Raw genomic sequence first — 16,564 nt, 5'->3', positions numbered from 1 at the left:
TGCTTTTTTCTACGCTGTAAAAATCCTTGAAAAAGAACGATTGGAATATTGACACACAATTGGCAGATTAAAGTATTAACCCTTTGTATACGTTTTTTATGTATTAAAAGATAGGTAACTATTTCAAAGACGATTTACAAGGTAAAAAGAGAAGACATTTGATTATAATAAATTGAAATATAAATCTTCATCGTTTAATTTGACCTGTCGAATCGAGTTTGAAATATCAAGACTGCGTTTTCAAATGAAATAAAGGGACATGCAAGTTTTATTCGATTTTTGGTATTTTTCTTCACTATTGCATTCGCATGTACATTTTATTCGTTTTTTGGTTTTGTTTTCTTCACTATTGCATTCGCATGTACATTTTATTTCTAATTTACGAAAAGTGTGACATGTCATTTAGTAAAGTCATTAATCTCAGTCTTGCATGAAAGTACAAATATATTTATTCTATCGATCGACTAATATAAACCTGTCCTCTTCAAATTTAGTCAAGGTTCACCTAGATTCCAAGATTTTCTTGATGGACATAGCATTCCTTCCGTAATTGTTTTCTTATTCCCCGTCAACGGTTATAATTAAAACGTATTGACCAATGACAGACGGGTAATAATCACATGACATTGAAATCTGTGAATAACAGAAGAAGATTGACTGAGACAAAGTGTTCTTCTAAAGCTGTTGTCTTTTTCTATAATGTACAATGTAGCTAATCCATTCATAAAAAAAGACTGTCTCACACTTTTGTATGAAAGATTAGAAGGTGTTTTTGTTCGATTGCTCTCACATTTTTGTATTAAAGGTTAGAAAGTGTTATGGTTCGATTGCTCTCACAATTTTGTGAATATAACGGAACTATAAGCAATTGTCATACACATTGAAGGTTAAGTTATAAACACTAGGTTTAATTCAACATTTTTTCTGGAAATGGCTGTACTCAGTCAGGAATATGGCAGTTGTTTTTCACTTGTTCTGTTGATTCATGACATTTGCTTTACGGTCAAATTTATGGACTTCCACTTTTTGAATTTGCTTTGGAATTCGGTATTTATGTTATACTTTTTTATAAAACATTTCGAGATAGAATAAACAAAACTCTGTCTAAAATAATCTGTTTAATGTTTGATGGAATAGAAAGGAAAAGTTATAAGCATCTATAAATGTGAATTTTATTGCAGTGTCTAAGCGTCATTGGAAATTAGACCACATAAAACAACTTTGTAAGAATGGCTGAATGATTTCAGTTTAAATAGGTTTATTAACTTATTCACATTTACATATACAATTGCACAGTGTATGCAGATTTGTCTGTCTGCACAAGAACTGCACCATGGAGTGCTTTTCAGATATGTCAGACGAATACTTCCTGTTTCCGGGTTTTTGAATTACAGGGGCGGTATGCTTATCACGACATCGTGTGCAACGTCTAGTTTTAATTCAAAATAATGATATATATGCTACAATGTAATACTGCAAATAAGACAGCTGAAGCTTTATCCATCAGAGTCCAAATGTCGAAGTTATATGAGACTCTGGAATAGGGGTCCTTCATATCTGTATTCTTCATTTTTTTGGGCCATCATTCTTATTTCTGTATATTGTAGCACCCTATTATTCTCTATTGTTTATTTTTAGCACCCAATTATTCCCTTTTCTTGTTTTTTGGCGTTAATTGCCTTTTTATTTTGTTAGACATTTATTCTCTACGTTTAACCCATTTCTCTATTCTATAAAGCCTTTCAAGACTTTCAAGTATGAGCAATCATATACTCTTCTATTTACAGGCTCTTCAACAAGGAATGATTAATCCGTATCATCATTATGTTTTAACAACATTGGTAAGTTTTTATAATAACAGTACTCACAGGGAGACTTGAATAACATATACGTATTTGTGTTACCATGTATTTGTAAAACATTGCGCCAAATTTAAAGTATGTTTGTCTAATGTTCAACGTCTTCTAATAAATAATATATATATACAAGACCTGGTTCGAAAATGGTGTTAAGTTTGTTTCAAAGAATTGGTTTTGAGTTATCTGTTATGTTAAGGTGTTATTGGCATTTATCAGCACTATCATTAAGCAAACAACAATCAATCAAACGACATATTCAGTTATCTTCAACTATAATAGAATAATTGTAACGTTCAGAATCGTCTTCAGAATGGACATGAATTGACATTGGCTATGCTATTTAAAATTCAATTATGAAGAGTTTTGTCTGGTCATAAAATGGTGCCTTTTATCGTGCTTTTATGTGAATAAAAGGAGATATGAAGAAAACTTCAATAAGACAGCAACCAAATGATAAAATTAACCAATAGACAACATACAAGACATCACGGTGTTTATGCAATGTGTGAAGCTTTAAATCTCAATATATAAACAGTGCAAAATTTGAGAATTTTGGCATCGTAGCTTGACGAAAGGGCGTTGGCAAATGCTTTTATTATTATATATCACTCATCAGAAATAGCCTGATATAAGCTTTATATTTTGAAAATTGCACAGTATTATTGTTTTATTTGTTTGAATTTATACACATGTATTATGATACAGTACCTAATTCACATCACCAGATGCGCATTTCGACAATTAACGTCTCATCAGTGATCCTTATCGATGGACAATTTGAGAATCCGAAATCTAATACCAACACTGCAGAGCTGAAATAAACTTTTTTTTACCAAATGTTACACAATTTCAATAAGACAATCCATATTTGCATGCCATGATCACTGGGCTGGTGATGCCCTCTGAGACTTACAGTTCATCAGTAGAGATATTGACCCAATTGTAGTAATAACATGATTCGGCGATACAAATTTTTTGCACCAGATGCGCATTTGTTCATTAATGCCACCTAAGTAATGTTCGAGGCCAATTTGTTTAATCAGTTCATAACCTCTGCTTTTTCTAACACTTCAGACAGCACATATGTTTTCTTTTGAATTCAACAAGGATAATCTTGTTAATGATCTTTATATATATTTACAGGATATAGAAACAATAAATTTAGATGACTACAAATATAACCACGTGAATATAACAGGATTCCGATTGGTAGATCCGAAGAACAAGTTTGCCAAGCTTATTACAGATGATATGTATATTTACCAAATGAACACTCGACTACCTCTGTTGAGTATGGAAAACCATAACACAATACCGGTAAATATAAATGGAAGTTAATTCTCAAAAAGAAGAGGTATCATATATTAAAACAAAAATAGTTACTTTTTAAGGAACTTGCATGGTGAAGCTTTATTTTGGTCCATTAATTGAATCCGCAAATTCAATAATATTATCAATTTGCACCACTTTCACGATATTCATTTTTGTCTTGCATAGTTGAGTTAGGCCTTAAAAGGAGCAAGTTGACAGCTTTATAAATTCTGTATAATTTGACTTCAGTTATAATTATACATGTAGTCAAATTCGGACATCAAATTACGTTAAAATATATGATAAATACAAAATCAATATGTGATGCATTTTTTTATGCTTCAACCGACATTGACCACATTCATGAACCACCATAATTTTTGTTATTTTGTGTATCTGAATGATATTCCTCAAAGTTTGATGTCATTGTTTTCCAGAAGGAAATATACCTTAGAAATCCATAAAAACTGTCAATCAGACTAATATCATGAACAATTTCATAGTTTTAAAGCTGTAAATAGGGTCAAAACGTAAAATGACAGAAACAAAAAGGGCTAAGTTCATAAAAATTTGCATAGTAGTAAGTTTAGACTCTAAAGCATAATTTTTAGCCAAATAGCATGTGAAAGGGCAATTGAAAGTAGTTTCACGACGGAGTTGATCTTTCACTTTAGCAATACTTTACACTGTGTGAACATCATATACCAGATGAAGTCAAATATCCAAGATATGTTTTATGTTTATTTATTGTAACCCTGTCGTGTAATGTTACCATTTTAATGTTATAATTAACACTGTCATCAAAGCGGGAGGTTTGGCATGCCACAAAACCAGGTTCAACCCACCATTTTTTCATAAAATGCTCTGTACCAAGTCAGGAAAATGGCGATTGTTACATTATAGTTCGTTTCTGTGTGTGTTACATTTCGGTGTTGTGTCGTAGTTCTCTTATTTTTGATACGTTTCCCTCAGTTTTAGTTTGTAACCCGGATTTGTTTTTTCTCTATCGATTTATGAATTTTGAACAGCGGTATACTACTGTTTCCTTTATTTGAACGCTGCTGACGTACCACAAAGAATTGCTATAGTGTGTTTAACCTTTGACAGAAAAATAAATCCGATATTATTACAGTTCTAGACTTACAATAATCCAATCTGTTCCCCGAGAGTATTTTAAGCCTAAGTCATAAATCACAAGACCTCCAATTACCAATGATTGAAGTAAGATAACTCTGATTCAGTCAATTTATTTAATAAAATTTGTCATTATTTTTCATTTATATACCCTAGACTGAAGTACAAGACGTAAGCATAAAGTTCATGGAATTAAAATGTTCTTTTTAGCTCACAATATCTGCAATCTTTGTAGCTCGCTCGTCCATTATTTAATTTAAAATTGCAAAAAATTCTTTACATTTTTTTTATCATAAAAAAACAAGTGATTTTGTACTTTAAGATTCATCAGAATCAAACAGACTGTTATCCAGTTTGGCTTTGTTTTGATCTTTTATCTTAAATATTTGCACTTTTATTTAATTTTTCTGCATATTTATGTCACAACAACTTTCACTATTTAGTTTTAAAATGTTTGATGATGATGATATAAATTGCCCCAATGACTGATATATAATTGTGACCTACTTTATGTAGCACTCTTATACGATCATTGAAAGCTTGGCATATGGTAAAGAAACTGAAGACTTTCCGGTTTATATTTTCCACAGAGTTCAGTATTTTTGCTTTTTATTCCTTAACTGTACGCTGCGTTATGTAGATGATATCCTTTCATTAAATAGTTCAACGTTTGAAGACTATGTTACACGCATCTATGTCATAGACATAATAAAAATAAAAAAGAAACCTTAGATACTGTTAAGTCTGCTTTCATATTTCAATAAAAGCGATGATTCATTTTCCCCAATTGTGAACTTTCAATTGCTATGTCGCAAATTTCAAACAGCACCTGCATATGAAGTAGATACATCAGAGTTGATCAGATAATCTAGAACTTGCGTTTCCTTGCAAGAAGTCATGGGTCGTATAGTAAATATTTAGATCTTACTAGGTTTTGAAAATCTTTCTGATTTCAATTTTATGAGTGAAACAAATAAACATTTCAGTATTTAAAGCAAGAAAAAAAGAAAATGAAAACATGAACAGCGGTGCTTCTAGTATTTATAAGAGTTCATTTAAGTGAAATACAGCATAATAATAGCAATTACATATACATTTTGTATTATAAACAGATATCCTATTTCTTTCTTTTTCAGTATGAGTCGGCTCTTTTATTTGATGCAGTTTTGTTATTTGCAAAATCAATAGAAGAACAAGCAAAATATCACATAATAAGACCGGTGAATGTATCGTGTGAAGGAGATGACGTTTGGAGATCCGGGTTAGACCTGTTTAACTACCTAAATACGGTTAGTTTAAATTTTTATGGCCCATTTATGGGCATTATCTTTTCTGGTATGTGCCTCCGTCTGTCCGTTTTAGGTTAAAATTTTGGTTAAAGTTTTTAGTCGAGGTAGTTTTTGATGAAGCTGGAGTCCGATCAATTTAAAACTTAGTAAACATGTTCCCTATGATATGATCTTTCTAATTTAAATGCCAAATTAGAGATTTTATCCCATTTTCAGGGTCCACTGAACATGAAAAATGATAGTGAAGATGGGGCATCCGTGTACTTGGGACACCTCCTTGTTTACTTAACTATTGAACACATGAATAATTATTTGCAAAAGCATAAATAATTTTTGAAGGTCGTTCGATGACATACAACTGTTAATTCATGTTTCATTTGGTCTCTTGTGGAGAGTTGTCTCATTTACAATCATACCACATCTTCTATTTTTATATGATGATGCATAAGAACATGATTGCTAGAACAACACAATGATATCAATACTAAGATATAATTTTCAATACATTTTTCAAATACACGTGAAGGTTGGCGCCTGGTAAAAAGTTCAACCCCGTTTTTGCATTTGTTTGCAACTGTCCTAAGTCAGGAACCTGTGGTTGTCGTTTGTTGGTATGGGTTATACGTTTTTAGACTGTTGGTTTTTACTGGGTGGATTTTTTTTACCCTAGTCATTTGTCGAGCCCTATATAGCTTACTGTTCGGTGTGAGCCAAGGCTCCGTATTAAATACTGTACTTTGACCTTTAATTGATTACATAAACATTTTGGATTTGAACATTCTATTTTTTGTAATATTTTTTGTTATATCTTCGTTAATCCTCAATCAAAATGGCGTCTTATGAATGCGAGACAACATTTTTTTCTTTTCCTTAGATGAATAACATGTCTCTCTATTTTTTCCTCACACTGGACACTGATTACCACGAAAACAAACAACAGATTTCGACGTTAAGGAATACTAATTAAGTTTCCTTATAGACTAGTGTCTTATTTTATGTTCATAGTTTCGAATGAAGATCATATCGCATATAGATATATTCTATTAAAGATTATCTACAAGGAAATCTATATGTTCAAAGACTGCGAAACAGAGGAGGTCGAAAAAGGGGATTTCTACACTTGAAGAGCTTGGGAAACATTATATGTTGTCTCTACTTTTCAGTAAGACAGTTAGAGATACTTCTAATAAATCATCTAAAAAATACTGACATTTGTTCTTACATTTTATAACTAACACCAACGGCCATTTTGAAATGGTTATAATGTTCTAAAAATATGAAATTAAAAGTAATGAAAGACTCTTGGATACTGTAACCCTTTAACCAAAGCGGAAGGGCCATAATAGAGAGACCATTGCTTTATATAGAAGTCTTTAAAGTAAAGCTTAATGTTCTGTGCAAGTGTCTGCCTGACAATCAGTGGTTTATTTTGCAGGTTAAAGTATCAGGATTGACAGGTGACTTATTGTTGCAACATGGAAGACGTCTACTTTTTAATCTAGACATTGTACAATTAATGAAAGAGGGACTTGAAAAAGTAGGTACGCTTTTTGTTTCACAGTCACTTTAGTTTCGGATGGTATGCAAGGCTTATTAAATGAATTTACCAGAAGTTCAGTATTTGATTTTAAGTACAATTAATCATTGATCATACACCCCAATAACATCAACATACAAAAAAAAGAAAAGAAATAATTGTGTTCTTGAAAAAATTGAGTTTGAATGTAACCTATTTTATATTTTTGCAAGGTTAATAAATTTTGACCAAATAGTACGCTCCATGTTTTTACTGGGATGCTTGAGATTGATAACTTTTGCTGTATGCCGCTAAGTTCATTTAGATGTGAGAGGGTTAAGATGTACATGCCAGCATTTCTTAAATTTCTGTTTTTTTGTAATAGACAGCTTATCATAATATTTTGTAATACGCTGATATAGCGTGCGAAGAAATAGGTGCTCTGGGTCATAATGAACAGCGATGTGTAGATTCTTGCTATATGTTCAAACCCTCACGTCAAAATGAAGAACACCAATCAACATATTGTGTTCCTTTGCTTTGGAATTCGTTTCATGGTTCATTTGGATTTATTTCTTGACTTGAATTTTTCGAAAAACTAAGGATTTTTTTATCCCAGGCATAGATTACCTTAGCCGTATTTGGCACAACTTTTTGGAATTTTGGATCTTCAATGCTCTTCAACTTTGTACTTGTTTGGCTTTATAACTATTTTGATATGAGCGTCACTGATGAGTCTTATGTAGACGAAACGCGCGTCTGGCGTACTTAATTATAATCCTGGTACCTTTGATAACTATTAATACATCTTACCTTTCCATATTCATCGATAGCAAAGCACAACAGAGAAGCTTAATTTTCAAGTTCTATTTATCAATGCTTTGCAAACGGCTGTTAAGTAGATGGAAGATCTAATGTTGTTTTTTTGCATGTTATATTACATACAGTCTGTATTTCAGACAGGTACATGGAGTTTGAACAGAGGACTGAATATAAGTTCTGAACAAAGATATATATTACTCGGAAACAAGACGTTAGTTGTTTCGTCCAACCTTGTAAGTAAAATATAGAATCTTTACATGTAATTTTATTGTCGTTCCTTGTATATAGGATGTAAACGTAGCTATAATTGTGTAATTTAGTGTCAGATGTAATATTGAAGCATATCGTTAAGATTATTCTTTTGCATAAACATTATCTCAATAAGTCTGTTGCCAAAAATTACTTTTAAAGGTTTTTTTTATCACAATTACTGAATATTAGTCTTTCAATTCTTCAACGGATTTTAGGGTTTCAATACATTAATTTTGTTTAGTTATTTACTTAGCTATTTGATTTGATTTTATTAAGGCAGAGAAACGTAACTGGTCGATATATTGGATATTCATTAACTCATGTATGCATTAAGATCTAATTAAATTTTATCTGAGTATCGAAAACGTGATACATGTTCCATTTATAAATCCAGAAATACCACTGTGGCACCGTTAAAGTCCACAATTCCTCTAAAGTCCACAACACCGCTAAAGTCCACAACAAATTTCCGCTAAAGTCCACAACGACGCTAAAGTTCACAAACTTTCCGCTAAAGTCAACAAAATTACCTCCGCTAAAGTCCACAAGAAAACGCCGTTAAAGTCCACAATAACAAGTTCCGCTAAAGTCCACAAAAAAGCACCGTTAAAGTCCACACCAATTTTTTTATTGTTAAAAACATATTATTCGTTATTTTTATCCCGTTAGTACAATACAAAGCATTGGCCTTTCTTCTCGGTAGTATTTTTTTTTTTATCAGTTTGATACATGAAAAAAGTACAGTATCGTTATATGATTTTGTTCTATCAATTTTGATCTTGATGGCCAATTTGGACATCATTTCTAAAAAGTTTGTAAATTCGTTATTTATTATTACTGCATTCAACAACTTTTGAATGGTTTTACACTTGTAATTGTTGGGGACTTTTATAGCTGGCTGTTCCGTGTGAGCCAAGGTTCCGTGTTGAAGGCCGTACCTTGACCTATAATGGTCTTTTATAAATTTTAACTTGGATAGAGAGTTGTCTTATTGGCACTGTGACTCATACCACATCTTCCTATATCGATCAAATCAGGTTTTGTTGTGACATTTTGGTAGAAACCCATTCAACGCATCGATATCTGATACTAATCGATAAAAATATAACTTTAAGCATAGAATATTTTCTTTTTTATTTGGAATTTATCATACTGGCTTCATTTTTCCGTTCTGAAAATCATAACAGAAATTAATATCTTTTTAAAAGTTTTGCGACAGGAGACCTTTGGGAATTCATAAACTTAGTATTTTTTTGTTTAATGATATAATCAAGATTGTTGCTTCTATTAGTACTAATTTTGATTAAAATCTTACATGAAATAGTTCCTAAATATTTGTTATGAAAAATACCCGTAGATTTCATGATATATATATAACAACTAATTATAGGTGACAAATACTTCTGACCATTTTACTTTACTGGCTTATCGGTTTTTGAAGTACAACATTCCTAAATGTTCTAAAAACTTATCTTCCAAAATATACATGTATGTACTTCCATAACTTCAATTGCAATTTGAGCATTTGAACTTAATTTCATACTAAAAAATGTAGCGTCACTTTTTAGCTCTTCTGGCCCGAAGGGCCAAGTGAGCTTTTCTCATCACTTTGCGTTCGGCGTCGTCCGGCGTCGTCGTCGTCGTCGTTAACTTTTACAAAAATCTTCTCTTCTGAAATTACTTAAACAAAGTGTAACTAAACTTATCCACAATCATCATAAGAGTATATAGTTTAAAAAATGTGTCCGATGACCCTGCCCGCGAACGAAGATGGCAGACATGGCTAAAAATAGTACATAGGGTAAAATCAGTTTTTGGTTTATATCTCTGAAACTGAAGCATTTAGAGCAAATCTGACGGTGGCAAAAATGTTCATCAGATTCAGATATATCTGCCCTGAAATTTTCAGACAACCAGTTGTTGGGTTGCTGCCCCTGAGTTCTTTGCTATTATCTTAGATATTATTATAGTATCTAATGATATCTTATACTATAAATTATGATTTTAACCTTATTTTACATGATTTCCAAAGGATCAGTAAATACAGGTGAGCGACACAGGCTCTTTAGAGACTCTAGTTTATTTGGTTAAAGTTTTTATTTCATTTTCTGACTCTTGATAAACTTTGTACGCGTAAGGGTTCAAATCAGATATACTCATATTGTCTGGAACATATATATACATGTAGCATTGTTGAAAAAAAAACTTATACTTGTACTCATCATGGATAATATACAATACAGAACCACATTCGCGTATAATTTATTCAATTCATCTTTCATTCTGAAACAAATTCATTTTCCTTTTTGAAAACAAAACAAACAGTTGTTTATAATGTCTGTGTCATTTTGGTCTCTTGTGGACAGTTGTCTCATTGGCAATCATACCATATCTTCTTTTTTATATGCAAACCAAAGAGTGATGGAAATCTGCTGAGCACCACAAAATGCATGAATGTGTGGTATTCTTTATCATTATTTTGATTTCAAAAAAGAACATGATGGATCCAAGTCTATTTTTGAGATTTATGGACCGTTTTGGCTGCTGTGGAACCTAACAGACACTGAATGGAAATCTTACTTATGTTTTATAGATATTGCAAAGGAAATTTAAATATCAAATATAGGCTCCAAATTATGTCTCCAGCATATACATAAAGAGAACGCTATGTGGATGAACAACTATTTACTAAAGAATAAAAACAGTATAATAGTTAGATAACTTTTCAGAAATGTTGTCTGTTTGATTGATAGAAAATCGCATAAAAATCGATAAAGCAAATACTATATTTTTTTCATTCATCAAAAATATAATTTATGCTGACAAGAAATACTTTCTAAGAACAAAAGTCCGTGCTTTCAATTAGATCTATAATATCGGGTGTAAAAAACAGAAACTTGTCTTTTGATAATGAAAAAAAATGTTTGGACTTTAACGGTGCTTTTTTGTGGACATTAGCGGAACTTGTTGTTGTGGACTTTAACGGTGTTTTCTTGTGGACTTTAGCGGAGGTCATTTTGTGGACTTTAGCGGAAATTTTGTGGACTTTAGCGGCGTTGTGGACTTTAGCGGAAAATTGTTGTGGACTTTAGCGGTGTTGTGGACTTTAGAGGAATTGTGGACTTTAACGGTGCCACATACCACCAATTCAAAGGTTACAAAAAAGGTCTACACTAGTATATTTTGGAGCCCTTTATAGCTCGTTGTTTGGTTGGAGCCTCGGCTCCGTGTTAAAGACCGTACCTTGACCTATAATGGTTAATTTTTATAAATTGTGACTTGAATGGAGAGTTGTCTCATTGGCACTCATACCACATCTTCCTATATTTCTATACATGTGTATGTGCATATAGAAAGCATTTCAAAGTTTGATTTTTTCACACATAATTTAAAATCTCGACAATTAGCTAATATAATTTTGTTTACAAACTGTATTTTATTATCATAAATATTATCTGTTTAACGAAATAAAAGGATTAGGGGTTCATCGTTTTATCTTTTTTGTCTCGATCATTTAGGAATAAGTGATGTTTTCAAAAACATCAAAAGGTCTTTAAACTTTTTACTATGACTCCGTTGCGACTTTAGGTGAATTGGTCGTCCCTTTCTTACGCTTCATATCGAAACCGAATTACTTTTATAAAAAAACACGATGTTCATTAGTATTCATATAATACAAAAGAAAATGTTGACGGCATACAGTATAATTTGTAATAAAAATCTAGCTGACGAAATTACGGGTACTCAATGCCCTTCAACTTCGTCCTTTGTTTTGCACTTTTATATTATTTCATTCGAGCTTCATTGCCGAGTCTTTTGTGGAGGAAATATGCGTTTGGTGTATTTATGACGAGTTTATTTACGAGAAAAGCAATGAACAGTGAAAAAAGTTTTTTTTTCGCTTTGTATATACATTCTATTCACCAGTAAAACTATTTACAAATCTCATTACTGTGTCTTAAAGTATAACACTTGCATATACTTTTTCCTGATCCTAAGATTCAGTTCAACAAGTTCCAAATCGTACTAAAGTTCATTAAAATCGTATATATCGCCCATATTTCGTATACTTTGCTAAAACTTAAGAAAAATCAACAAATTAAAAACACATTTTTCAAATTTTCATTCATTGAAATTGTACTAAACAACTACAACAAAACTTTTGTTTTACAGACAGACGAATTCATATTTTACGAAAAACATAATCAGCTACACATCGTTTCTTGCAATCATTTAAATAAAAAAAAAGAAATAAAATCAATTGTTTAACCAATAACACAGAATTCTAAACGTAATCGGACTCAAATTTCAATTTTTGATTTCAGAAAAAGACTTTAATTGTGAGCACTGCCCTAGTAAGTCATGTGTAGCGTAGAAACTGCTTTATGTACAAATAATAACAAATTAGTGTTGCTGTTTTATTTAGATTAATAATAAATAACCTGCACTTATTACATGTATCTGCTCTTGGCTACATGTAGATGGAACGTAACGGTTATCATGGAAACAAAACCGAGTTAAAATAAACAGCAAAGGCAGACTTACTAGATATTTTCCTTCGTTGTTGCATTTTCAATTTAAAAAAAAAAGAGGAAAAGAAATTATGTTCTTATGTTATTTTTTGTTTGTTTTTATTGCTGATACACAGATTATTTTTAATCATTCAGTTTCAAGTATCTACTATAACGTATCATTTTACATATGCGTAACAGTAGTGATACATTTGTTGTTTAACAATTGTAGTCTACTTAAGTGAAGCATTTGTAATCTTTTATAGTTTTTAATTTTTAATTGCTGCAGTTTTCCATTTGTAATCTACTGTAGTTTTCCCTTTGTAATCTACTGTAGTATTCAATTTGTAATCTACTGTTGAGTAATGTTTGTGATCTACTGTGATGTAACATTAATCTTACCGACTGCAGTGCTACATGTTGAATCTTCTGAAGTGTCACATATGTTGTGTACTATAGTAGATCATTCGTGTTAAACTGTAATCAACTAATGTGTGTGATTTTTAATCCCTGTAGTGTAACAATTATATTCTCAGTGTTCCATTTCTAAATTTAACTGTACTATAGTTTTGTATGCATGATGCTGTCCAGTTAAATGATTAAAGTATTTTTTTTTTTTATTTTAGACCAGATGATTGTACTATTTCCCAATTTATTCTTTTCTAGTTATTTTTGTGATGCTTTGCAAACTATTGAAACCTTTAATGTCAAAACTATGATAAAAAAATCTTTAATTATTGATTGAAAACAACACGCTGATTGGCAGGTAAGAATAGTAAATGCATGATCAGGACCAACTGCACTTTAAACTATGGCATACAAATTGCAACCGGAAAAGTTCTTCTCAGACAATTTAAAAGTATGAAATATTACAATTTAAATATATTCTTTTGATTCTAGTTTATGTTATTAAGACTTGTAATTTCAGTTTTCCATTATCAATCATTAGTATTAATTTTTAATGTCCTATTATATTTTAACACTAAATAAAATATCCAGTTCATTTGTACTAGCAAGGTATAGATGTTTCAGGGCATGATCAACGTATTTGTACTTCCATAATGTTGAATGTAGTAATTTAAAACACATTTTGTGGGAAAAACCTACTGTAAACAAATTTGATTTTACGAGCTCTTTTTTGCAAGATTTTTGTGAATAGAAATATTAAACAAACATAAATCTTCATTTATATGAATACACCATAAAGTAAGTAATCATTGAATGCATCCGAGTGCAGTCGCAAAGACAGTGCAACACAAAGCGAAGAAATGATGGGTTTGTTAACAGTGATTATATAACTGAACGTTTGATACAAAGCATGTCATTCCTAAATTCTGCATTCTAGATATAAATTAAAAACTTAAAGTATTATCTTTGCAGTCGAATTCTCATAATAGATACACTATAATACATGATCACATGTAGTAACATAATCTAATTAACAGCGTAACGTTCAGAATAGATATAAAATTATACCTTAACGTTCGGAATAGATATAAAATTATACCTTAACGTTCGGAATAGATATAAAATTATACCTTTTGCAACTTAACCCTCCAAATAGATGCACAATAATACCTCTTGTTACTATATGAGTGTTAAATACTAGTAGATATATAAAAAACTCATCAAAGATACCAGTCCTATAGTGTTGTACGACTGATATACATTTCAGATGTGGTAGATATATAAGATCAAGTTTTTTTTTACATTTACACAGTTTCAGAAATTATTTAACGAATATATTAACCACATATCTTTAAGATAAAGTTTGTGTATGTGTAGTGTATGGTGAATCTTAATCGAGGAAACAAACTCAAACGAGCTCAAACAAAGTCAGGAGAAAGGTGTTCAGGCCAATATAATTAAAGTGACAAGCACTAACAATGAGGTCGAAGAAATTAGATACGAAATTACATCAAATCTTTGCCAATGAAGGATAAATATATCAAACGCAAGCATACGTTTGATTGCATTGATTTTCAGTTGTATTAACCGCTTTTTATTTTTTATATGATTTAGGCATATAAATTGAATATGTCTATAGTATAGGCAAACTCTGATATAAACCTATAGAATTGTGAATCAGTATAAGATAATTGACAGCAAGAATTGTCTACTAAACAGTTGTGAAAAAACATATCACTTTATGTCTATTTGTCTCGTCTTTTTGATTTGTTTTAAACAAAGTACAAAATACAATGACAGGTCTTTAGTAAAATAATTTTGGTATACGAATAAGCTTTAATGTAAAATGTATCGTCTTACTGTTTGGTTACCTTTAAATAAGTTTTGTTGGATATTTTAGTGGAGATGGGTAACTGTCACTTCTTTCAATTAGTAGCAGACAAATAAAATGATCACACAAAACACACAAAATATAAAAAAATAAGTAAGGTCTTTTTGAAGTGAATTTTTATAAGTTTTTTGTATTGTTACGCCTCTATCCTAGGTTAGGAGGAGAGTTGGTAACTTTAATCATATTCAACTCCGCCACACTATACATATGCAAAAGTCAGGAATCTATAGTTAAGTGGTTGTCGTTGGTTCATGTCTTCCTTTTTTCTTAACTGTGTTATTATAAATTAAGCTGTCAATTTTCTCAATTGAATTGTTTCATGTTTTCAATGTAGTAGCCTTTTAACGCATACATTAAGGAACGGGATTTTTTCATTGTTGGATTGCCTACATCCAATCCATTTGAACTTATGTGAATAGTTGTTTATCATATACCACAGCTCCTTAATTTATATTCACAGTACTTAATTTGTTGATAGTTATCATGGTGTGCTACATTAAAATCTTGTTGGCTGTAGTTCAGAGTAATTTTTGGTTGCAAATTACCGAACTCAATGTATAGAATCTAATTTGGATTAACAAAAATCCATAACGTTTGAAGCCGGAAACGGCAAAGGGCTTTCAAAAATCAAATCATATTGTTCTCCATAATTGAAAAAAACAACAACAAAAGATATATGGACTGCTAATAAAGGCTGGACATATTTCTTAACCATGTAAAATGGCCATAATATTTATTTATCAACTATGATACGATCGTGACCAGCTCAGAGTGTCTTGTTTGTTTGTAGGAAGCACCTTATGTAATGTTAAAAGAAACCACTGGAAATCAACAGCTGAAAGGAAATGACAGATATGAAGGCTTCTGTGTTGATCTGTTGAAATCAATTGCAAAGAATGTTGGATTTGATTATGAAATAAAAGTTGTTCCCGACGAATTATATGGTGCTTATGATGCAAAAACAGGAGAATGGAACGGTATAATCAAAGAACTGATAGAAAAGGTATGCTTGGTTTTTATTGACCAGGTAAAAGGTAGGAGTATTGATAATTGTTTTATTTTTATTTTACCGGAAATCAGTTTATTTTAGCAGGGTTGAGGCAAGCAATAAAAAGTAAAATCGTAATTGTGAGTGTTTCACGACAACGGACACTGGATTTGTAGTGAACAGTAAAATCTTTGCGTTAGGGTAAATGCTTTCCCTTGTCATCGTCGTTAAAAAATCGATAATAAGCACAGGTGCAAAGGAAATCTGAGATGGTATTAAAGATAAACAAACGTGGAATAAAGATAATATTAATCGGTTTTTGATACACCAAATCATTCACAACTGCTATGACAAAATGTGAAGAACAACTGAAATAGCATGGAAAATATAACAAAAAAAATATTTTCGATATATCAGTATTCATATTGTTTACGTGTTGAATAATTATGTGTCGATGTTTCATAGATAGGAAACACTCGGAAAACTTTGAAACCAAATACGAAAGTTAATTAGCAGGTACAGTTTTCGTTTAACACACTCTCATATAATTAAATATTCTTTGTCGAAATACGTTATAAATTCG

The 16,564-nt window shown here is 31.2% G+C and overlaps 1 protein-coding gene across 2 annotated transcripts in view; it reads left to right on the top strand.

Annotated features, from left to right (window-relative positions):
- LOC143047733 (glutamate receptor ionotropic, kainate 2-like) overlaps positions 1 to 16,564 on the top strand; it is an 86,294-nt gene that overhangs the window by 60,017 nt on the left and 9,713 nt on the right. Inside the window, exons 5-11 of one of the 2 annotated variants that reach the window (XM_076220955.1) lie at positions 1,788 to 1,841; positions 3,003 to 3,176; positions 5,441 to 5,593; positions 7,029 to 7,130; positions 8,069 to 8,164; positions 12,509 to 12,538; positions 15,784 to 15,996. In XM_076220955.1, coding sequence (XP_076077070.1) covers positions 1,788 to 1,841; positions 3,003 to 3,176; positions 5,441 to 5,593; positions 7,029 to 7,130; positions 8,069 to 8,164; positions 12,509 to 12,538; positions 15,784 to 15,996 — 822 coding nt within the window. The remainder of the gene's footprint in view (positions 1 to 1,787; positions 1,842 to 3,002; positions 3,177 to 5,440; positions 5,594 to 7,028; positions 7,131 to 8,068; positions 8,165 to 12,508; positions 12,539 to 15,783; positions 15,997 to 16,564) is intronic. The other variant, XM_076220956.1, reaches the window with a different exon arrangement.

The sequence above is a fragment of the Mytilus galloprovincialis genome, chromosome 10 (genome assembly GCF_965363235.1).
Source record: "Mytilus galloprovincialis chromosome 10, xbMytGall1.hap1.1, whole genome shotgun sequence".
NCBI lineage: Eukaryota > Metazoa > Mollusca > Bivalvia > Mytilida > Mytilidae > Mytilus > Mytilus galloprovincialis.
This window is presented reverse-complemented; position numbering and strand designations above follow the sequence as displayed.